This window comes from Aphis gossypii, chromosome 1 (genome assembly GCF_020184175.1).
Source record: "Aphis gossypii isolate Hap1 chromosome 1, ASM2018417v2, whole genome shotgun sequence".
NCBI classification, from domain to species: Eukaryota; Metazoa; Arthropoda; class Insecta; order Hemiptera; family Aphididae; genus Aphis; species Aphis gossypii.
The window spans coordinates 19424181-19451558 of NC_065530.1; the positions used below are offsets into that span (position 1 = coordinate 19424181).

At 24.6% G+C, this 27378-nt stretch overlaps 1 protein-coding gene across 6 annotated transcripts; it reads right to left on the minus strand.

The window, feature by feature from the left end:
- Positions 1-1598: 1598 nt before the first annotated feature.
- On the minus strand, positions 1599-26999 carry LOC114120072 (proton-coupled amino acid transporter-like protein CG1139). Of its 6 annotated transcripts, none has more exons than XM_027981871.2 (10): positions 26772-26995; positions 21189-21364; positions 9284-9522; positions 9050-9200; positions 6941-7065; positions 6570-6654; positions 5061-5333; positions 4793-4971; positions 4539-4711; positions 1599-2336 (listed from the first exon to the last, which is right to left on the minus strand). In XM_027981871.2, exons 3-10 carry the CDS (start codon positions 9436-9438, stop codon positions 2008-2010), a joined length of 1470 nt encoding a protein of 489 aa, XP_027837672.1. In that variant the 5' UTR covers positions 9439-9522; positions 21189-21364; positions 26772-26995; the 3' UTR covers positions 1599-2007. The 6 variants fall into 6 exon arrangements, with proteins under 6 accessions (XP_027837672.1, XP_027837673.1, XP_027837670.1 ...); XM_027981872.2 differs by lacking the exon at positions 26772-26995 and adding an exon at positions 24241-24386; XM_027981869.2 differs by lacking the exon at positions 21189-21364 and having other exon boundaries at positions 26772-26999.
- Positions 27000-27378: the final 379 nt, after the last annotated feature.

The window sequence follows — 27378 nt, forward strand, 5'->3', positions numbered from 1 at the left end:
AATTTAATATCTAGTATTTACCTTATTCTAACTGATTGGATATTTGTAGATATGCAGTATTCAGAAATCATTAATTATATTAAATTTGTAAGTCTTGGCTTTAATATAGAACATTTTATTAAATTTTATCTGCAAAATAATTTATAAATGTTCGTAATTTTGATGAATTTCGTGAAATTTGAACCTAAAAAGGTTATAAATTAACGTTATTATCTATGAATAACACAAATAAAAAGTTAAAATATTTTTAAAACTATGCCATATAGGTATATCTAATAAATGTTAATACGAATATTTCAAGTTTATAATTATTAATTTTCAATTAAAAATAAAAATAATTTTTTCAATAATTAGGTACCAATCTAGAATTTTAAAATTTTAAATCTAAATTATACTATCAGACTAAAATCGTATGCGCCGGTATTTGGTAACTGATTGATAAATCTTATTTTTTAAATAATTAATAACTATGAAATTATGAAATTAAATATAAATATGTATAATAATATTATATCTATCAATTTAATCCAGAATTTATATATGTATATTGCTAATATTCTACAATATGTACATAGTATTCATTAACATTAAATAAAAAAACAAGTATAGATAAAATAATATAAAGTTGTCATTTCATTGCAGTATTCATCCATGATCTTTAATTTTTTATTTTTAATAAGAAACTTATATTAGCCATTGAATAAATTTAAATAATTTACACATAATTAGAGATATTTTCGAGATATTTTAAGGAAAAAACAGATTCATTTAATAAAGCAAAACAATATTTTTTTTTCAGTAAATCAAAAATGATGATCTAATAATATAAATTCTAAACAATATAATAATATAAAAGAATAATTAATTTATGGATAAAACGGTTCAACTTAATCTATATTATGACTTATAACAAATTCAAAGACACTCCTGAATAATAATGTTAAAACAATATGTATAACAATAGTTGTAATTTAGTAATAGGTATAAAATATAATATATAGAAAATACGCCGCTGTAACTCTTCGTAATTATAAAAAAAAATTTAAATATTTTATTTTGGGAACAAAAACCGTCGGGAAAAAGGGGTTTGGAAAAAAAAGGTTTCAGGTTTTTGTACTTTTGGGCAAAACACCATAGGGGAATTTCGATTCTGGAAAAACGGCGGCCACCTATTCATATGTATCTAATATCTAGAATTCAACGTTAATCTTAAATCTACATTGTTTCGATCTCATACAACAGCATAATATAATAATACATAAAATAGTATTATAGGTACTATAATCTTGACCATATAATATTCAATACCACACGACTATCGATTCTATTCAGGGTTGGATAAAAAAAAAAACAATATTTTATTCGAAAATACAAAAAAACGTGCTTCCCTTGTTTTATTTAATTTAAACATGTTTTATTTTTAACTCAAGTTAATTTACAGGTAATATTGGAATTAGGAATTTAATAAAATCAGTTAATACTTTGTAATTTTACTATAAAGTAAATAATAATTATTATGTAGATATATACATAAATTGTAAAAAAATCGTCCTTTTACAAATTCTGTTAGTGATGTTCTTGAACCGACTTTTATAGTAAGTTACTCATAACATTATAATATTGTATGTTGTACATATTTTGGGATATTTTAATTATAATTTGAACAATGTTTTTTCTTACTCTTACAAGACTTGTCTTAAAACATGTGTTTACTAAAAATGTTCTTTTAATATGAACCTTGTTTAATACGATGTTGTTTAAAACAACCGACCCTGAATTACTATTTTAAAATATAAATAATATTATACATTTTATAATAAATATTAAATATCCACGTCTCATACATCACATTATATACCTACTTATATATAATATTTTTATACGTGTGAGCGAGGTATAACGATCGTATAGGGTTGGGGTACTCGAGTGTGCGAGTGAGTCTACGACAACGTCGACAACGATATACGTGTGTATCACACGACGCCGCTGATGTGCAGAATGGGACGTTCAGTGCGCCTCCAGTGCAGTCGTGTAGTTGTTAACGCTGGTGCTGTTGGTGACGGCGGCGGCGGTGACCACCACTTTCTGGAACGCGCCAATTATCTCGTAGACGCTCGCGTACGTGCCGGTAACGAATCCGAGCGCACCCAGCACCAAAGTAACGCAGTTCATCACCAATCGCCAGCTGAACACGCCGTAGCCGTTGCCGCCGTCGTCGGCACTGGTAACTGCCATATGGCACAGCGGCGGGAATATCAGCGCCAGGAACGTGCTGGCCACGGCACCCATCATCGATATGAACAGGCTCAGGTGCGGTATCACGTCTGCCGCGATGACTGCAACACGCGAAATAACGCACACATAATATGTGATTATAATAATGTCGAACCTGACTAGTGCTGTTACTTATTAGCGGGGCTCAGAAGTTCTAACAATTACATTTTTTTTTTTTTTTTTTGTTAAGTCATATAGAACATCGAAAGTAAGATATAAATTTATTTCACACTTTCCTAATGTTGTAGATATAGGAAATTGTATTTTCTAATTTACGCATATTTACGGTTCCTATTGCTATTTTGCTAATTTAGAGTTTTAAGTACTAGTTATAGGCATGTTGTTATATAGTGTAAAGGAGATAAACAAAATAATTTCAATATAATATAATATAAATATGCGAACGAAAACATGTATTTTGATTTTCAAATATTAGGGTACGTCATCGATTGTTATCGTAAATCACATCGGACAATTATATATTCCATTCGCATTTCAAATAATTTTAATAATTTAGTTATTTTTAAAATAATGTCAGACGCATTACTACTGCAATTATCAGATTCGTCATATTTATGTTCCTGCAGGATTAGAACCTATAGTTCTTTATTATCTACAACCAAAATAATATAAAATTTGTAAAACTAAAAAAATCTAAAAATTTGCTTGATTATTTTATTTTGTATATTTATCAATTTTTAGTTCTATTTTTGGTGTTTTCAAGTTCATATTAAAGCGCTAAAAATGTAAATTTTTTAGTGCTATAACTAACTTCTGAGCTCTGCTTATTAGGTAACTTGGGTGTAAGGACCTGAGTGCTATCATGGACCTAGTGCATAATAATTATAAACTATAAAATAGTATGAAAAAAAAATCAAAAACTAATCGCAATTATTAAAGCCAGCTGTTTAGGGCTGATGGTATTTTTGATGTATAACCAACTGATAACACGAATATTAGTATTCTCGATATTTAAAGACAATTTCCATTATACAGTATACACATTCATGTGATCACAACTGTTGATGAACACACCATAAATATCTCATAATGGTTAAATATTTAAATTAGGTAGGTAAATACGATTATATTATTTATGCTATGTAAATGGCGAATGTTGAGCTAATTTGAACAACACTGCAGTATCGTGGTTAATCGTGTAAAATCACTTTGGTATATCAAAAGCTTACCATGAATACTGACCGATCGCAGAAGAACCCACCTTAAAAATTCTAATTATTGGGTAATTACCGTTTTTAACGAAAATAAAAACCCATCGTGATTCATGACAATTTTTTAATCTATATTTATATAAAAAAAATATTATTACGTTTTTCATTTATTTCATTGTATAAAGTGAGATTTAGTTTGAATTTACCTACCTATTATTTATCTGTATATTATCGACATAATGGGAGAACGTTGAAGATTAAGTGATCTCATCAATCATTTAAAATAAGCATTTAATTTTCCTGAGTTTGAAAAAACTAGTCTAGATTTACTAAAAATACCATATTACCAGTTAGTTATATAATAAATGTGGATATTGGAAATTTTAAATACTATACCAGCTCTAGCTACAACTGATTATGATTTTTAGAAAAAGAAAATATTGTATATTTGTATACCTAAAATTACCAGTTGTCGTATTTTTTCTTTAAATATTTATTGGAATTGAAGCCATTCAGATATTTTCAATTTCTTATACTTCATTACAAATCGCAAAATGAAAATAAAACCTTGTTATTTTTCAATTGTTTAACGCTCTTAAAATATAAAATAATATATTTATTTTTTTGTTTCTCTAAGATACCATTATCAAACACTAAAATATATTCTGTGTGGTTCCACATTTAAAGTATTACTCATACACATATAGTCATAAATAAATATTACGTATTACTGTAATGATCATTATAATATTATACTTAGTGATCAAGAATATAATAAGGTATTGCGTACACGTGTTCTGTTAAGCACTCACAAGTCATAAGTAGATACCTAGAAGGCAGAATATTTCAATGCGAGACTAAAAATATGTTTACATAAAATCTTAATAAATCCATAATATGAATGAAATATCATAAAATATAAAACACGTGAACTATACGTTTTAATATAATCTAGCACGTAAGTAATGAGTTTTTTTGTCAATGTCATCACGTTAAATTCGTTTTTATAATATGCATATGTATGATTAAAATGTAAAATAAAATTATAAACTTATTAAAAATTAAAATAAATAATCAATAATATTTACTAACAAGTAATAAGCACCAGTATTACACGTAAACCAGTTTCCCAAAGTAAAGGTGATCTGAAGGGGCCAAATTTTTGTTCGACTTTTGGCCATAAAATTTCAACTGGTACGTAGAACTGTAATGTGTATGTGCATATGATACCAAACATCATACTTGAAATTACGACTTTAGATAACCTGTAAAATACAATGTTGACTTATATAGTATACGTACAATTGTACAATAAATATAATTTTAAAACTATATAAAATACTTACAAAAATTCTTCTGGTAAATTTAAAGTAAGACTACCTCGTACTGCATTCCCAAATTTTAAATACCCCATAAAACCGGTAAGAACTATAAAACTCGTAACAATTACCATGCCTACGTTTAATACTCCGAATGGAGTCGAAAATTGTTTTGGTTTTTTCATTTCTTGCTCTAATGGTAATACCTAAAAATAATAATAATAAACGTCAATTATAAATTTAAAAAATATATAGGTATATATTTATTAAAAAATTGTATATGGGCAAAATTTACCAAACTTATTCCTTCGAATGAAAAAATACTGGTACCAAAAAATAGAGGAATTGTTGTCCAATGAGCAATAGCGGATCTTGAAGATAATGGTGGTAAATCAATAGTACAATAGTACAAAATTACAACCAAACCCACAAGCATACATATATTTGCTACTGCAGACAAACGAGCAATGAATTTCAAACTTCTGATAAGTGATGAAATCATTATAGGCACCATTGATATTAATATACTAACGTGTACATCTAATTGTATGTTATACCAACTCAACACCTAAAAACACACATTAGGTAAAGTAAGTTTTAGTTTTTTTTTTCAATACTACCAGTAAATATAGTATTGATAATTAATATCCTGAGTATCTTCAATGCTTCAATATTATGGTTACTTATTAATCAAAAAATAAATTAATTAAGTTAAACAATACATTTTTAAACTTTATTTAGTTTATAATTATTACAAAATAGGTAAATGTTCGAAACTGAAAAAATAATTATCTACTCACATTTTAAATGTTTATTTATCAATAACTTATGAAATTGTAAACTATTTGATTAATTAAATACAATAAATTCTAACCTCATCCTTATTGTTGGTATAGATCATAGATATTTGGCAATTATTAAAAAACTTAGGGGACATCATACCCATGTTTTCATTGTATTACAAATAAACAAACATAACATTTTACAATTAAGTCCAAAAAAACAATTGTTGGCTTTAATAAAAAAATTAATTGACCTATTATCAAACTTAAATTAGAACATTACCTATGTTTTAAAGTTGACTTATTACGTTTTTTCAATTTTTAATCGAGTTATAAGCATTTAAAATTTGTGATATTTTATACAATACAAAATCACTTAAAAATTAAAGAGCCTATACATATTATACCTATTTTTTTGTAAGAATATTTTAATTATTTTAAATTTGAAAAATAAGTTGTTTATACTTTTGGTGTTACTTACATAATTAAAATTGATTAATAATATTATACGAATCATAAATCATAGTAATAACGTATTATATTATACATAAGTATTAAGTATATATATTTGTAAAAACAAAAGCAATTTGATACAATATTCTAACGTAGAATATAAATTTTCACAAATATGTATTTTTATTTTGTTTTAATGTAATAAATAAAGAGCTATTATTTATTTTAAAAATGTAATAACGTGGTGTTTTTAATAACATTAAAAAATTGATAATATACTCATTGCAATTATTTATAATTTGAGTATTTTTAAAAAATGTAGTTCATTATTATAATAAATTAATGAAGCTCAAATATGTCTTTGATTATATTTGCCATATTTATTGTTGAAAACCAACCATAAAAAAAATTGATATCCAATTATAAGTTAATTATTACATAACATAAATTATCGTGCATTACTCGTTTAATATTATCGTTTTCTAGAGAATCATACAATATCCTAAATTTAAAAAAAAGTATAAATACGGTACATAAAAAGTCATTTAAGAAACAATAATTTACTTTACCTGTTGAATAGATTTTGATACAAAGAGAATATAAACACAACAAAATCCCAACTGAGTGATGACTATAAAACTATTTACACTATTCCTGTACAACAAAACAAACATATCAAAGTAATTAGTAAATCCTATTACTCTCTACATAAACATATAAATAAAACTTAATTTTTAAAACATTTTTTAGTACAATTATAAGTTAGAAGTAATTTTTTTTTAAAGTTTACCATTGAAGAATATTAATTATACAGTGATCACAATATTAAATTAAATAATTTATTATTTTATGTGTATAGTATAATTCTTAACCAACGTATATTTTATACATTTGAACTAAGACTATGATTAATTATATTAATTAGCTGATTACCGCTTACCGAAAAAAAACTGAATAACTTTGAAATCGCTGTGGTCCAGATTGAAAAGATAATTCTACTGTCTCAGCAAATTGTGGATTATGTTGTAATTTAAGTTTTTCTTTAACACTTTTTGAACACTGCACCTAAAAATAACGTTCTGTGTAGGTATGTAATATTTTTATATAGTTAGTTTTAGTCCAGTACAGAGTGATTCACTAAGTATACTCATTTCCTGTATCTGTTTTAATCATACTTTTATTCATAGTATAATTTTTGGAATTTCTAAGTACGTATTGGTAATTAAAGACTATATCATCAAATACTTAAAGTGTTTTATGCTATTTAGAGAGTATCCTTTACCGATAAAATGTTCATTATTCAAAATATAAGAACCATCATTTTGTTCTAAAAATTGTTTGTTAAATGATTTTCTTGAAAATATAGATAGATATAAATCGAGTTTCAATGTTTTTAATGAATTAAGAATAAGTTTAAAAGATATGGTCTTATGCTTTGATGATTTGAAAATTGTAATAATTCTTTAGGTATTAATTAAAATAAATAAATCAAAATTCAACATTTTTACTATATAAAAAATTGTGTTTTATATATTAATAAAGACTATTTACCCTTAGTGCATAAAATTTGATTACTCAAACGGTTACCGGTATTTTTCTCGAATGGTATTTTACGCGAAAATTCGTAAACTCGTAACCTTTTTCCTCAAACACCTTTTACCCAAATTAATATTAGAGAAGATAAGTTATAAATTTATAATTAATAAATATAAAATATAAAAATTAATTTAATTACATAATAAATTATTAGTGTAACAACTAAATATTAAAAAGTTATATGTCGTAGTAACGATGGTTAAGTCCGATAAAGGTATGATACTTGTACTTTTTGTAAATACCATCTTTATCGCATAATTACAAAGAATCTACGTGAACATTTTCGAAAAGTCTTATTATTATATTTATTATGTAGTTTGTAAACAGAAAGTAACCTGCACCGGCTACTGACCGTCAACTAAACCAAAAGCAGAAAAAACACATTATTTATTTTATCAATTAAGAATGTAGGTACCTACCTAATTATAAAATAAACTAAGTTTTGAAAATATGTAATAAAAAGTTAATTTAATAAGCATCTAATATTACATAAACGTATAAATACTCAACTGACCTTTAGTTTTGTTTAGAATTATTTTAATTAGTGTTAATTTAATATTAATTGTTTTCCAATTTATATATATTTATTTTGGCACATCAATGTCATTCTCCAAAATCATTTTCCCCAAGTGTGAAAAATACTTTATTTGTTATTGTAGAATGTGATACATATATTATATTTATTGTATTGAATGTTAGGAAGTATTTAGTGTTTGTTAACTATACATTATTAAACATACCTACATTATAACTACGTTACCTACTATAAAAATTTAATACATTAAATTTAAAAATCACATTTTAAAATATTTTTAAACATTTGTTAATTCTTTGAAATCTAAAATGAGACCAGGAAATTCTAAGATTGCGAATAAATAAGGAGTGTATTATTTTATCGAACCGATAACCCATTAACTTTTGCATTATAAAATAATCTTGTTTATAATAAATATCGTGACATAATAATTTTACGTTACAGTTACATAATTATCTACATTAGTAAACTATAGTTTAATAATCCTTTTGATACTTTAAATTTTGTACTCTAATTTGTAATCATTATACAAAAAGTATTTAAAACAACTCTTCTTTATCTACTTAATCTTTATTTAGTTTTAACAAAAATACTAGATTATTTATTGAAATATTGTGTTTAAATTAGCTCATAAATTATATATTTAATATAGTCAGATTATAGACATTTAAACGGATGGTAGAAATTTAAATCATTATTAACAATACATCTTAAAAATTAGTTTGAAGAGTACCTATCTCGTTAATAGTTATGGTAAACTAAAATCTACATAATAAAAAAAAGTAACTTTTCTTATATTATATTGTTGAGTCACGAATTTTTGCTGCAGTAGTTACTATCTGAGTTCAAACCATGTGTAAAAACTATAAAAGCTGAAATACTTATGTTGAATAAAATAATTTTATAATAATTTCTTACTAATACATGTTGATTGTAAACACAAATAATTCCAATGATACATGTTAAAATTGGTGACAAAAATAATCCTCCATTTTTAAATGCATCTCCCATAGCTAAAATTCCACATCCGACGTTTCCTTTCAGCATATTTATCAGTGTATTTAGGTAACTAAAACAATTTTTAATGTTTTTTATAAATTGATTATAATTTTATATTTTTATCAAAAAACGTATTATAGTTTTAGCACTTACGACGTCGGATGTGCAGTAGGATTATAGACTATAGACAGTATGCTAAGTCTATGTTCGGCATTTTCTCTTTTTGTCTGTTCATTTTTGCCATTTGACCGAATATTAACGCAATCCGACTTCCATTTTTCTTTGGCCATATTACCGCTCTCAATCATTAAAAGTGAAGAAGTCTCGTCGTCTACAGATTTAACTGATCTCGATTGTACGGATAATTTGTCACTTTTCTCAGAAAGATCACTCTATAAAAGTAAATAAATTAGCAGATAATTAACTGTTTAAATTCTTTACATATGATTATAATCCAATCACAAGTAATTATTTTGTATTTAAACTGTATAAAATATTGCAATTATTATACATTTTAGCTTTAAAAAAAAATGTTAAATGATTATTGTAACAACTATAGTTAAGACTTATGGATAAACACTTATATAGGTATTTAAAAACCTAATACGAAATGATAATTAAAATAATCACAGTTATGTTATAAATTATAATACCAACCACATTAGTTTCATACAATATTATTTAACAATATGCATACATTAAATTCAGATTAAAATGAATTCTATAATTAATCAACACTTAAAATTATAATATTTATTATCAATTATTATAGATCAATAATAATCCACAACAATGATATTTTATTGATGAATCATGAATACTCTTAAATAAGGATTTTTAATGATTAAACTATTATAAAATCTAAAATATTGATAGTCGACTTTGAAGGAACATTTGAGATGGTAGAAAAGGGGTATACATAGATAAATAGATATACGCAAAAAATAACGTTGTTAAATGCCTATAATATAATGCATTATTAGTTATAAACTAAAATAAACCATGTAGACATAATTATTCCAAAAATGTGTACCCTGGTGTTACCTATACAATCTATTTTTACCTTTAAAAAAAAAATACTATATATAGGTATTTTAATACACGTATAATCAATGGTATATTATAAGGTACTTGTATAATATTATATTATATATAATTTATAAAATTTATCAATGAAGGTACATAATTATAATAAAATATGTATACACACCGTGCTTTTTTATATTTCTATAACTTAAATTAACATTTTTATCCGCTACCATTATTTTAATTTTTAACTTTAAGTCTTCGGTAATTGTTATCTACATTTGTATTAACACTTGTTATTTATATCTACAATAGAAACTATTCTATTAAATCAAAATATTACAAGTATATTTATTATATATATTTACATCTATATTACTAAGTGGATTATATAGATAATAAAAATAAATTCTTTGTGTGCATGTGTAGTGTCTAAGTGTGTATTTTAAAATCTACCAATAAGTATATTAAATAATAAGTCATTATTTTATTAAAGTACTAGATAATAGCAAGACATGCGTTCAAGCACGAATTCTAAGGCCTAAGATGCATTTCTATTGGGCTTACATGAATTGACAAAAAAGTAATTAAATAAAAATTTATGTCTTCTGACTTCTGAGACCAAAATATGTATGAGCATTCAATATGACTAATTATAGTTAGTTATAGTACCTACTATTCAATTCTGTTATCATGTCATGTATAATTATTTTTAGTTAATATGAATTGGTTATTGATAATTTGTATATACGCCGTGATGAATGGTGTAATTTAATTGTAATTGAAATACAATAGTTATAACTTTAAAAAATCAACAATTGGAAATCATAATTTATTTAACAGTAAAAATAACTTCTTTTAATATTTATGTTAAGAACTCAAATATTCTAAAACTTGAAAGTTTAAATATTATTAACCTATGTATTTAATTTATATTAATCTTTTTAAATTAATTAATTTCCTTTGCATATCTCTATTGACTAATTTAAAAAAATTGGTAGGTAAGACACAAATTCAAAATTTGACTTTAATATACGTAATAGTAGGTGGAATTTGATTTTGCATATTTTTGTATATTTGATACATTTATAATTATCACGTATATTTTGGCATATAATTATCTATATATATATATATATTATCTAATCAAAAATACAAAAAATAACTTATTTTTACCCATGTCAATTGAATTGCTGAGAAAAATTTATGGAAAAATTTTAGTATTTATTTATTCAAATTATAGAATTTTAATAAAATCTATAATTAATTTAAAAACATAAGGGTTTCTGTTAGCTCATTCAATCAAAATTATTGAAAATAAACATTGAGATAACTTGTACAACATTTTTTAAGTATATACAATAAATTTAAACAAATCATTGAAAAAAATTATGAGTTTTTGCAATTATCAAATAATATATCTAACATTATAACTGATGAAGAAACTGCTAAGAACAGAATACTAGAAGGCCTATCGAGAAGTGACTTGAGATACTTGTAAGTGTGCCTCAATATTTTCTACAGGTGTAGAAAAAGGTTTTTTTCGTTAAAAAATATATTTAATGTAAGCCGGTCAGTATTTTACTTTGAAAATTTATCCAAGTCTTTACTTATAAACTATAATTCTTCAGATAACCTATAAAAATTTCACTATTTAATAATATTTAATAAATTAATTTTTTGTTTATATATTTTTTAGACGAATAAATTAACCAAAATCAAAACTTGATATTCAATACACAGTTCATTCAATTATTACAACTATTTTTAATCATTTTCAATTATTTTATAAATTATAAACTCTTTTAAATTAACTTGTTTCAAAACATATTATTAAAATGAATATTGTTTTATTGATAATATATTTTTTTTGCATATTTATTATTGAATACCAGTCTCTACTAGATGTATATAGAATATTCAATAGTTTTTAATTTGTCTACTTATAATTCAGATATGTATAACTTTTAAACAAAATAAATCGGAAATATTTTCAAAAATACAATTATAAGCTAATTTTAACTTTAATTTTTAAATACATTTTTATATCGGAAATATTTTCAAAAATACAATTATAAGCTAATTTTAACTTTAATTTTTTAAATACATTTTTATGTTTGTTCAAAATTTAAGTTAAAATTCTTACTGCATTTAGACCGGCAGAAACTCCCAATTTTAAAATGTCATTCCTGTTTATTGATGAAATACTCTCTTCTACGGGTAACATGATTATTCCAAATAAAATATCCTGTGTGGTAAAAAAAATCTTCACCAAACTTCACCGAACTACCGAATCAAATAGCGTCTAGTTATAAACTAACGTGACCCTCCATTTAGATTTAAAGCAAACAATCGACTATACAGAAATAGTAGGTAAAATTAATGTTAACGAACAATATCGCTACTCGTATCACCTTGATAAAACCTACCTCTTTAATTTCTCGTACAATCTAATTGAAAAATCAATTATTTTTATAAAGAGCTACTTGAAAATATACAAGGTTTATAGATAACTCATAAATATAATGAATACCAATTTATTTTTCTAAAACTTAGCTGTATAAATTAGTGTTTTAATTATTACTAAGTAGTAAACACTAAGCCCTATGTATTTGATATCATTTATAAAAAAATAAAGTTTATTCATAGAATAGATAGTAAGTATAAACATAAAATATTGTAGGTTCAATTACAATAATTCTAATTATTGTATTACATAAAAAATTTAAATTATAAGAATTTAAAAAAAGTCACAGTCAAATAATTTTCAATACATTGAATTTGAATTTTATGTACCTATATACAATGGAGCAACCCTCAATAATCAGCAGCAGTTTATTAGATTTTTTGCAATTACATCTAAAATAAAAACAAATTGTATTTTTAGTCAATCTAAAAAAGTAATAAGAATTCTATTAGATACATTTAGGCCATATACATTTCATTGTATATTGTAACTTATAAATCGTAATAGTTAAACCACTATAGTCATAAAGATTCATTATAATAACTATATATTAAATCGTTAATACCTTACTTTAATACTTAATATTAAGTTTTAAAATTAAAAGATCAATAATAATTATAAATTTTCTTTTACAGCGATGTTTTATTATTATTATTGTTATTATTATTTTTTTTTTTTTTTTTTAGAGAAATAAAAAATAATGGTAATAAAGTAAGCAGGAATTATTGTAAAATTATTAAAGAAAGCCCCTTACAATCATGCTAAAAGTCGCACTTCAAACTTTCAAACTTTTAAAGGAGTGGTGGAACACCCCAAAACTTATTTTCTTCGGTGTTTAAAAAATATTATACTTATGACAAAATTGTATAAACACAAGTTTTTTCTCGCAAAATTATCTATAAGTTTATTTTTTCATATATTTGTATTTTGTATATTAATACAAAGGCTAAGTCAGAATACCAGACCGATGTTAACTAATTTGCTTAACGTTAGATTCATTACACTATTTTTTTTTCTCATTTCAATGGTGGAAACATTATTATAATTGATATATTTACTAATTACTTATTTAATTATTGAATATTATACATAATAAAAACGTATAATATATTATAGAATTAATTAATATTAAAATGATAATTAATTTATATTAATATTTAAAACATAATCAAATACAAGTATTCGACTATATCTCATATTAAAAATCTATAAACTATAGTCGCTGTTCTAATATACAAAACGTAGGTTACTGTTACTAAGTATTAATTAGGTATCTACCATATATACATGATATAGTTATAGAGATTAATGAAATATAGGTAGGTAACTTCAACATTATTATAAAAACTTCTCACTGATGTTTTACTATATTACCGTCCCTTAGATCTATACTGGATAACAATCAGATGTTCCATTTCTTTAATGAATAAAAAGGTTTACAATAATAAATAATCAAAATTCTAAAATTAAATTTGGTACATCTTAACTTAGGTAAACAACGTTCATAGTATTCTTTCAAATCAACAGTAATTACTAATTGATCAGATGTATAGATATTTAATGTAAATAGTTATTTATTTTTATTATAAAAAATTAAATAAATAATAAATAATCATAATAATAAATCATACTAACTATACTGTCACATCTTGAACGGAACACTAATAAAATCAATGAATGTCTTAACCTTTAGCTTGGAAATTTAGAACAAGATTCCTTATAAGTTTTTTTAGAATTTAAGAAGAAAGTTTACCGTAAAGCCACCTATAATTTTTATGGCCCATTAAGTTAAAATTTTGATGACATAGGATACTCTAACGTACGCATTGATATAATAACGATTTTTGTTACTTTCTATTATAAAAATATTTATTATATAAACTTAACACATTCCACTATTAGGTACTTACATTATCTGTTTCTATGGATAATGAAATTTTAAATTGTTAAGAAAATGTTTAAGCTATTATTGATTATTATACCACAAATCTATGAACACTAATATACCTTATACAATATTGGAATATAAGTTAATTAATTACTACGATATGATACATCAAATATTAAAATAAATAAATCAAAATAAATTTAAGTGTTCAACATATCATACTTTTAATAGGAAAACAAATTACTTCAATAGGTAGGTAGTAATTTAAAGATTTATTTAATATTCCTATACGGCTATACCCTTTAACCATAACTTATATAATAAAACCGGTGTTTCCAAATTGCGTGTGAAATTATTATTTAGGTCAAATTGCATGCGATTTTTTTTTTTTTACAAGAGAACTAATAACTGTGAGCGCAGTTCTTTTGCGACAGAGCTGATTTACGTGAAATCTAGTGACATATTGTTTAACATTCAGCAATAATAATAAGATTTATAATAAATTGTGCATTCACCAAAAATTTTAAATTTTAAAAGGTAGGTAAATAATCAGCCGCTATGTTGCGCAGTGGGAGTTGAATGTAAATACCTCATTATTGAGTAAACCACTGTAATGAATGTGTTAAATTTGAATTCAATGATAAATCATTGCATACGAAAAATAATTCTTAGTGGAGACGGTCTGTCGGCCTATTATCATATAAATTACTATATATTGCTATTAATAACAAGGCATAAATAATAACATATTTATAACTGAATAGGCAATAATATAAAATCAATCTAAATGTTTTAAGTGTATGAATTATAATAAAAGTGAACACTTCAAAATCCCATAAAAAAAATTCTTGAATTGCGAAAAAATAACTAACTTCGATATTCTTTATTTAAAATTTAAGTATTAAATTTCATCTGAACTTTCACTTCAAATATTTATAAATCTTGTGTTAATATTAAATAATTTTCAAAATATTTCGCTTATTTTAACTTTTAAGGCTATTTAAAGACATTTGAAATATTTGTTTTTTAGTTTTTTTTTTTTATAAGCATCGATAAAAATTTTTGGCTTAATCAAAATACTTGAAAATGTAACAAAAAGTTCCTCATGAGCTAGTTTTATAGTAATTCCAAAATTATAAGAATACATAGACAACATTATTTTCATTAGCTTTTGAAATTCAAATATTGACAAAATTTATCCAAAATAATGAATATTTGAAAATTATTTTGTAGTTAAAAATGTATAAAAAAATTTCTACAATCAGCTAAGAATTGAAATTGAATTCAAAATTTTTTTATAAGTTTGGTTTACAATAATTATAAAAAAAAGTTGAGCGTTGGCCAATTAAAAAAATTTTATCTAAAGTTTAAATTTTTAAGAAATCCAAAATTCACTAATAAAATAACAATTTACTATCAAATAATTTTAGATTTTTGTTGTAGTTAAAAATTACTAGTCGTAGAAACTTTAAACATACACCATTTATTAAAATTGGCATTTTCTGTACATAATTTAATTTTAGGGTATTCAGGTCATTAAAACATAAACCACCTTTTTCACCATCCATGGATTTTCTAATACCTTAGGCTGAAAAATTATCAATTGAAAATCAAATGAATTATCATTCAAAATCGTTTTTTCGTATACAATGATTATCATTGGATTCAAATTTAACACACCTATTATAGCCACCTACTCTATTTCTGAGATCCACTCGACACTTACTGTAGGTTACGCGTTATCCACTTAACCACCCTTATTTTTATATCAATTTTAATTTTATTATAACATATCCAACTTCACTGATTAATCATAAGACAAAATAGGAACCTAAAATCTATCTTTGTGACTGTACTGATGATATATATTTACTATTCAACTAAGTAACTTCAAATATTCAGTTATAAAGTTGCGATAACAGTTAAAAATTTAACTAGGTACGTAACTATAAATAATACATTTATGTAAGCTTGAAAATTAACCCTAGACATTTAAATTAAATTAAAATATCATACATTACTATTTATATATATATATATATATACATATATATCTAAAGATAAATAAATGTATGATTATAATAAATATTATAAACAAATTAAACTTGAACTACAAAATGCTATGATTTATGAATAGTTTTATTTTCCTTCGTGTGTAAATTTGTTCTAGATAATAAATAATTTTTAATAATTAGGTTAAAATGTTTAATATATTATTATCATATAAATGAATAAAATAATGCATGAAGTGACCCCCAAATTTATACTTTTACAAATTATAACTAAATCAGTCGAAATGGCCGTATTATAAAAGTATTTTTTTTTTTAATAAATTAAGTAAATATTTATGTAATACACAAAAAGTTAATAAAAATAAAAAATAAATAAACACAATTAAGTATACATGAATTATTATTTACGGACAATACATTACCAATTAAATATTTGAACAATATGTTTGGTAACATAATAGTATACATCAATATATGTTTATAGGGAACTAAAATTGAATAACAAAACATTGATAAAACCAACGATACACATTACTTCAAAGTTCAAGCCACGAAAAGATACACGTGTTTTTAATAAACTGACTCACATGAGAGTACCTACTGCTGTAAAAAATCCAGACTATTTTATTTTTTATTTTCATTGCGAAGGATGAATTTTACTTACTCAATCAAACGGATACACATTTTTTTTTATTGGCGAATAATAGAATCAGTTAAATAATTATTATTGGCTCATCCTGTTTAATTTATTTTTTATAAGTATAATAAGTTTATCTCGTGATAGTTGATTTTAAGTGTAATATTAAATTTAGGGTGTTATAAAACACCTGATTATATAGTTATGTTTAGTTATTTTATAATTTCAAAAATTATTCAATCAAAATATAATATAACATTATTTTGTATTTTTTTTTTTTAGATATGACTATAGTCTATAATAATTTAAATCACTTAGTTCACTTTTCACTACATTGCTACAATATTTGTTACAGCAGGTTTATCATTGTTAATTTGATTATGTACATTGTATTAAGCATATGTTCGTATTTAAACAGATATAATTTCCAATTGTCTATATCTATGTAAAATAGAGCCCATAGAAAAATAAAATAAATAAATAAGTCTACTTTTGGAGTATGTAATTCAAATTGCTTGGAGCTCTAATTGTGTACTAATTACATAGGTTTTCATTATCATTAATCAATAAAGATAAACATTAAACAATTATCTTGGATTAATCAATGGACAATAAACTTAGATGAACAAATAATATTTATAAGCCATAACAATATTATAATATCTGCAGTTTACGATGTTGATTTCAAATAAGTACCTACTTATTATTATTTGCCGTACATATTATCTGTATTTAAATACTAAGTATGAATAAAATTAGTATTTCCCCAAGTTTTTTGAAAAAAATGTTGCATTGTTACAATAAATTATTATTACTACCTATTATAAAAACACAATTAAATACAAACACATCAGTAATAAGTTTTAATTTCAATTTTAAAATTAGAACTTGCCTATATTACATCATTTTATAGATTAATTCGTTTATATTTCTATAAATCACACACAACTCGAGTACATATGACTAGTGTCCGGGTATCAAAATATTACAATTAGTTAGATGTCAATATTTAGTTAAGAATTTTGTTTTTACATCAAAATTAGTTTGTTCATAATTCAAAGGGAACAATACCTAGCATATTATTGTTGGCGAAAAAATGCCTACCAATAATATTTCCATTCAAAGACACAGCTGAACATTTTAAATTACTCAACAATAAGCATCCGCATGCAAACCTTTATTAATTTTGAACAATACTACCTACATTTACAATTTTGTTTTAATAATTTAATAAATAATTAATTAAATAGATGTATACGATTTATATTAAAATAAAATCATAATAACGATATACTAAAGAATCAACTATTCATTCATAAACTATGATTATTTATGTAAGTATGTTTTTATTTTTATTCAAATTCAGTAAATACATCAATTACCTAAAAGAGCATGGTTTTCAGTATTTGTTGAAAATTTGGTTAAAATGTTATCAATTTTATTTTATTTTATTTTTGATTATGTAGAATAGCCTTAATATAACTATTTTTTCTAAAATAATTAAAATTAAAATAAATTAATCAATTTTTAAATAAATATTTAAATATATAGTTTAACATCTCAATTAAACAATTAAAATTAGGTTCATAATGGTTTTTTTTATTTTAGTTTCTGTCGTTATACTTTAGAGAAGATACTTTTTTTCAATCGTGGTTTATGTTAAACATTTTATATAACTGATACTTTAAATGTAAAAGCTTTTTAGTAATTTTTTTTAATAATTAAGAAAAATTAACAAAGAACATTGAGAAAAACGAAAGTTTTAACAAGATCATTTTAGTTTTTTTATGATAATTGAAAAAGGAATAACCTTATTAAAGTTTTGAAATGTTAACTAAATATCTATATAAATGTTTTCTAAACAAATTAAAATGTTCAAATTATTTGACAATTTTCGAGTTATTATTTGGACATTTGAAATGTTGAAATTACTTTCGATTTATGTTAATAAAAATTTTGTTCTTTGATCTCCGGTCAAAAAGCTTGACAAGATTGGTTCGTCACAAGTTGGTTTTACACCAATTTGTAATTTGGTAAATTATCAAAAATACATTATAGGTATATACTATATAATATATATAATATGTATACATAATTTTTTTTATAAGCATAGGAAAATTTAAATTTTGACGATAAGGAATACTTAAACAAGAATTATGATTTTAGTAGAAAATCAACAAATATTTAGTTATAGAAGTTTTAATAAATTCGGTATACTGTATACTATAGTTTCTTTGAATGAAATAATATTAAATATTTAGAATAACTTTAAGGTATTTATAAACTATACCTACTACATATTATATTATTATAAACATGCAATGCAGTACCTAGGTCCTAAGTTAATTTTAACTTATTATTTGTATCTATGTTATAAATATATCAGTACATATGGCGATAAAACTTAACTTTTTCGTCAACCGTTTAAGTGACACTCAATTTACAGACTATTAAGATCTATATATTCAAAACTTTCAATAATTCAATATCATTTAAATGCAAATTCCCCAGTTATTTTGTTATTTAAAGTACCTACGTAAAAATTAAATAACAAATAAATATGGTCATCGTCATCCAGTTAAATAATAATTTGCAATATTCCAAAAATAATAAAAGACAAAGACAATATTCGTGAATACTTTCATATAAATTTATAATTCTATTATTCTTTTAATATATAGATTAGTTATCACATTAAATAAAAATATATGTAAGATTATCTCCATAGTATTGTAGATAATAGATACTTAACCACGATGTAACAGATTGTCGCCAAATAAATATTTTACAGTTCAAAACTTTAAGTAGTAAAAATATTCTAGATAAATTAATAGATATTCTAACTTTTATGAAGATTAATTTTCGTGATTTTAATGGTTTAGCTAAACAAATAAAACTGCAGTAAAAATAAATACATGATATACTAAATCACCAAAACTAGATATTCTAAAATATATATTATTATAATATCTATAATAGTAACATACGATCTAGTTTGTATTGTATAATATTATAATAGGTATCACGTTCACTAATTACATATTTGAATATAATTAAAAATACAATAAATAATTATTTGTAATTTGTTTCCAAATTAACTGAATTGCTGTTCCGAATTCTACATGTGATCATGGTCCGTAGAAATGTTTAATAGTCTAGTGTTATTGCTTATTATAATGTAAAAAATGTAATGACAGTTATCCGTTTTAGGTAACATTTTCATAATAACAAATGAATAGCCACGATAGGTCGATACCTACCTATTATATGGTATAAAATTTTTTTTTTTTGATTTCTAAACGAGCACGTTTAAACTATAGTTCCTTTATTTTTAGTACTCATTTATTTCATATAGGCTAGTATTAATTTACTTTGAATAGAACCGTTATAAAATTAATTGTTCATTCAATTATTCAATTATTAAACTTTAATATTAAAATTAATAATAAAAACTATGTAATGGTAATTTACAGACAGATGGACAGACACAACGAGTTATAAGGTGTTCTTGTCCTATACCTATGTTTTTAAACCTTTAGTTAATATATTTATAGATATAAGATTTCCATCTGAATTATAATAAACTGGTACAGTATTATTTATTCATTATTATAATAATGTTTATTAGTTACGATTCTTAAAAAAATATTCCCATACACGTATGAAATGAATACAAGGTAATACAAGTCGTCCCTAAATCCAAAAGTTAGTAAATATTTTAATAATACATTTAAAATTTAAAATTGTATTGTTTATATTCTATACTTAAGCCATTAACAAATTTAATTTTATATAAAATCTAACGAATACTTATATTACATTATAATAATATATTATATTTTTCAATTTATTTCCGTAACAGTAATATTGATTTATTATTATATCATAATAATAATTATAAATAACTATTAATGTACTTATAGATTCAGGTATACCCGTTAGGTTTAATCGAATTTTTTAACAATATTTCTTTTAAATTAATTTAATGAGTTCTATAAAAAGTATTAATAAATAAATAAGTAACTTACGTAAAATTCCGATTAAGTATGTACAAGGTTTAACAAGCTGCAATTTGTTCAACTTGTTAAAACGTTGCTGTTGTTTTTGTCACTACTACTAGGTATTTAATATACTTATGTTATCGTTGTCGTATGATTTTTTCAAGCAATATAATACATAGGAGCAGCGTGCACGCCAGTATTAACTATAACATAATATACAATATAATATTAAACATACGAGTACACGTGGTCTTGAAAAATCGGTCCGTGCGCAGTCCGACGTCCGTTCAACAATGATAGCAACTATATGGGCTTAACAATTTTTATATTTGTCTAATAACTGACTGATGTATTTTATTTATCAGTAATATAAGATGTTATCTTGACACTTGTATAGTTGTATGCATTAGGTACAAACGTTTATTATAATTAGAGTCAGTCGGTAGGATTAAGGTAATCACAAATGCATATAAGTAATACAATTGTTTAAACATGTTTGTACCAATAAATATGATTTATAAGTAACCTTTAACAAAAACGATTATGAACTAATCCAAATATTTTTGACTATGCGTAAAACAAATATAGATTGAAGATAGATTACTTTATGGATATATGGATATATATTATGTATATAGGTACTTTGGATAAACGGAACTATATATAGGCAGCCATTATAGCACATAGAGCATCTAAAATCTAAATTTATTAAACTGTAAAATATGGCACTGTTAAATTAAAAAAATATGTAGCCATGTAAATACATACATATAGTATACAAATCAATAAATTAATTAAGATTAAGGGCATTTTGCTTGTAATCATTTAAAGTTTAAATTACAATGTAATTTATACGGTTTTAGTTGAAATCCCGAAATTAAACTACAATTTACATCAAATATTCAATAAATAAACACATTTTAAAATGTTCATATATTATTTTTATAATAACATTTTATAAAAGTACCTAAGTAGTGTATATGATATACTGAATGATTTAGCGTGCTCGCACAGTTTATCTTTTTTTCTTGAATAATGCAGTTATTAAAAATCGAATTTTCTGGATTTTAAAACGTACGTACCTACTTAGTTTCCATATTTTTAAATTGTTTCAACTACTTAAGAAGTATCCTATGGTGATTATAAACCTGAGGTTTTTAAGGAAATAAAAATCAAGTAATATACGATAACATCTCCTCCGTCCTCTTATACATCCTAAAATATCACTATATAACAAATTACAAAATAATCATATAAAGTCAGTCTAGTTCTATAGAATTGGAATCTGGGTTCCTGCCAAACCCAATAAATTATTTAAATTAATACATCTATTAAAGGATAGGTATACTAACACACGCATCGCCTTAGTATATGTACATCAAACCTTGCCTTATGTAACGACTTATAAATAAAAACAACTACACTGATATTATAATTTATAGTATAAATAATTTATTAAGGTTTTCGTCAAAATTTTAACCCACTTTATTTCTCATAATTCTACCATCTCACGCCCAAAAACAGCACCATACGCATATTAAAACGCAAACGATTTAGAATCCTACATACATGACTAGGTATATTAATTTAATTAAGATATAGATATTACCTCGGATATTACCATATTGATGATTTCCTCTTCATTTTATTCATGTCATGTATCATCTACTAGTTTATCAAATATAATTTGTATAGGTAGGTATATTATTTTACAAATTCTCTAATTTTAAATAACAACAAAAAGTGTATATACCTATACCTAGGTATAATAATTATCCAGGCATCCAACTATACCTAACCTTGAACTTTTCCAGATCAGGTATTATTAATTCTTTACCATAATAGCTTACATTTTAGCAGATTCGTGCGGGTTGTGATAACAAATTGTCTCGATTATTCATACCTATAGAGTATAGGTCATAGGCTTAAGTTGATAACATGGCCCCTTAAAATATATTTTTTTTTCTCAATCAATGTAAGTACCATAGGTACAAATTTTTTTACTCAAATATTTTTTACTGTATTGGAATGGATATTTTTAATTTTTAACGTATAAGTAATCCACAATAACATACATTATTAGATAATCTTTTTCATTCACGAAATGCTCATAGCGCGGATTAATTGTATACAGTTGGTAGTGCTAACACAGAAAAACCCGAAGGGTCACGATGACACGTTTTATAAAGACTTTGTTTTGGCCCGTTGGCCGTATTCCAATAATGATCACAAAACATATGTAGGTGTACAGAGACCGTAAGTTATAGGTACACGCGCCCACAATCTATATTATAATTCTTCAAATTTAAATGTTTGGAGAATTTTTGAAAGGATCATGATCAAGAATCCCTAAGTTTTGTAGCAGAGTACTCTGTCCATGCACTTATACGTAAAAGGTAGGTTATTATACATAATATACATTATAATTTACAGATACATAACGCATATTATAAGCAGCACGTAACATAATATAATAATATATGCAGGACATTATATAGGAATTTACCTAGTGTCGACCAGACAAAAAAAAAAACAACCAATAAATGAAAATTAAACGTTTTTAAACTTTCTTCTTATTAGATTGTGACTCAGAAATTTCTTCAATTATTATAATATTGATAATGGTAGTTAGATCACTTCAATATTTATTTATTTTTTTTAATACGACTCATTTATGAAAGTTATAATAATATTATTTATAAACTATGGGGACGAATTACAATTTATAAAAAGATAGATAATATTAATTGTAAAAAATGAATGAGGTGTAAAAACTGTAAAAGGATGAACGTTTAAAAAAAATTAGCCACCCAGAGTAACCACCCCTTATTGCCCCTAAATACGATCTTGACAATGACGATCGTGTTCGTCGTACATGTTTTTACTGTTTATAGGTTATATATTACAATATAAAATACATAGTATAAAACCGGTATCTACACAATTGTCAATTGCCTAATTATTATATCGCGCACTTTGCGGCAGACTATATTTAAACTCTTTTATTAATATACCTAATTAGTCATTGCAATCATTACATTAAATTGTTTATGATACAATGTAACATATTAACTCTTACCTTTGATCGACAACATATTGCAAATTAAAAGTTCACCACTAATCGAACAACGAAGACCTTAGACCACATACGTTTAAACTTATTATAAACGATATAATATATTATTTTACTCGTAAAAATTAACACGACTTGGCAGATTCGACGCTGAAATGTCGAATAAACCCAAAATTATCACAATAAGTGTCCCGTTAATACTGTACACTTTCAAGAATTACTCTTTGTTTTAATTTAATTTTACGTCAGACACGCGCCACTGACGACTGTCGCGCGTTCTTAAATTAATCCGGTAGCCAATCCGACCGACTGATATAACTACCAGCCGTTGAGCCGTCACAAATCGTCGTATAGCAACGAAACCACAGTCCATATTACAAGACACGTTAGACCCAGTCGCATGTAGAAGTTGTCTCCATCTTACTGACGCATATCATTCACCAAAATTTAAAATCCACTTTTCTTTGTTACCTACTCATAATACCAAATAATGTTAGAGTAAATTGACTTATTACCCAATTGACATATCGTAATATTATTGTCATATTGTCCATAAAAACCCATCGGTTTGATATTTCAATTTTAAAACAAATAATAAATTGATACCGCACACATGACTTGACATTTTGACAATAATTAGTTTCAATATTAAAATACTAACAAAAATACCATCGAGGTGCCCTGCGTCCTAAATAATATTCTTACATTTAAATTGGATAACGAATTATACCTTTCTCTGATATTCAAAATAACAGTAAAATTGATTCTTTTGAACGTTAAATTTGCCGTGTTACTTATATTAAGAGATTTAAGACAGAGACAATTCGTGTGCCCCATGTGGTACAATGTCCTATCTAATCGTCTAATGCGTACTTATGTACAAAGAGGAAATAATACGTAATAACTAATAAAAAATTTCTGACTGAAAATTTTTAAAATCCGATTACAACATACCTAATAAGTATCCGCCATCCGCGAATACATGCAATTTCAATTAACGTATTTGTTTACATGGGTAATGTACGTCAAAAATAAACAAATTGCCCCACAATAATTAAAAATTAATTTTGGTAATTTTTGCTAGGTACATAAATAAAACTAGATATAACTGCGGTAAAATGTATTAAGTATGGTAAGTAATCTGTTGAATCTTGTACCTACCTATACAAATTATTATTTGCACCAACCATTTTAAAATAGTTATTAATTAATAGGTAATATTTTTTTTTATTTTTAACTTACTAATATGTACCTATTTGAAGAAATTCATCAATTAAATTCATATTTCAAAAAAATTATTAAAATAAACTTTGAGTAAAATTAAAAAATATAAGCTATTAAAGTAATTGTAAGTAGGTATAGTTGTAATTAGGTTGTAGGAAGTGGTATACAATATAATATGCATATACTTTATGTACCTATAAATAAGTAATATTTTAGACTTGAATCAATAACGAAATACCTACCTATGTAAAATGTCATTGGTTTTTTTAATGCTAGGTATTTATTTACGTACAATTGCTTTAACCGATGTGGACTCGATGAATTTATCAGCTTAACTTCAACAATTAAAAATCGAAAGCGTGTCGCGCAGATTACATGAGCGATAGCCGATAACGATAAGCTATTCGCCGTTGCGTACTTGCATTTTCCGTGGTGCCACCTATGATATAATAAACTTAAAATATCATGGTGCCACACTGCCAACGATTACCTAAACTAATATTTAGATGTGGCGCATTTTATATTTTAACGCAGATTATATACACGCTAAATATACCTATTAATGACGTAAATTACAAGTTATAAAATTGACGCGAAATATTTCCATCTCTCATTCCAATAAGGCAACTATAAGGTAAAGAAAAGTTACTTCACGAGTACGTTCTTAAAATAGGCATTGTACTCGGTATAATTATTTTAGTACAAGACGTACTTGAAAAGACAGGTACTTATATATATTATTTACTGGTAGGTATCACAATATTCAATACTTTTTTTTATTTAAGAGTAGGTAGGAAAATAATTCAAAAATGTTGATTAATATATTAAGATCATATTTTGAGAGTTCATTTTTAATTATTCAAATACCATTCTAACCTAAACGTAAGTACATAACCTCTATATTATTTCGACAAAATGTTTGTACGTAGATACCGAACTACCGACCTACCGGGCACTGGCAAGTGGCAACTAGCTACCTATACCAATAAATTATTGTAGGTAGGTACTAAACAACTGAACTATTGTTCAATACTAATACATAAATCTATATATCTAATATAATAGGTACCTACCTAATTAATATTATATTTGTTATTGACATAGGTACCTAAGTACATGACCATATTAAAGTCACAATGGGGAATGACAAGTGGGTATTATGCTATATCCGGATACCCCTTTCAGATTACAGATTAGGTACCTACTTTAATTCACGAGCTATATTGAGATTAATGTTGAAACGAGTAGTAACTGATGTAGTGATGTTCTTTTTTATTCGAAAAATATATATATATATTTATATATACACCTACCTTGTTTAAAAGATCGTGTTCGGCAATTTCTGTTGGTTTTACAGAATCCAAACCATAGGACATAGAATGATTATTATTGGTAGTATTACTTTATGGTAAAAACACTCGATAATCTACCGGATTCCTGTGCATTAGGTTTGTGATCAGTATTACATAACATAATAAAACCGACCATCGTGATCCCGAGGCCGCGAAAAAAAATAATTTGATAAACTGTTCGCAGCCATTGCACTAGTTACTAGCGTTTACTCTACCTCAGTTCGTGTACTGTACAGTGACTAGTACACGACCTGAGACATAATTAATGCCTTTTCAACAATGATCTCAGGCCTCGACGAGTGATGACGATAATACTACTACTGCACAGGGCATACTGCATAGTCCACATTACCTAATCATAATGGTTTTATGTACTGCGTAGTCACAGTTATTAAAATTAAATGCGAAAACATACAACTGCGAAAAAAACGATAATCTCGGTCCAATCGTTACAATTTATAGATATTTACCAAAAGAAAAAAAAAATTGGCGTTTAATATAAAGCATATTGTTCTGTACAAAAACATAAAGCAATAACTCTCTCAAATAAAATCTAAAATACCTATGT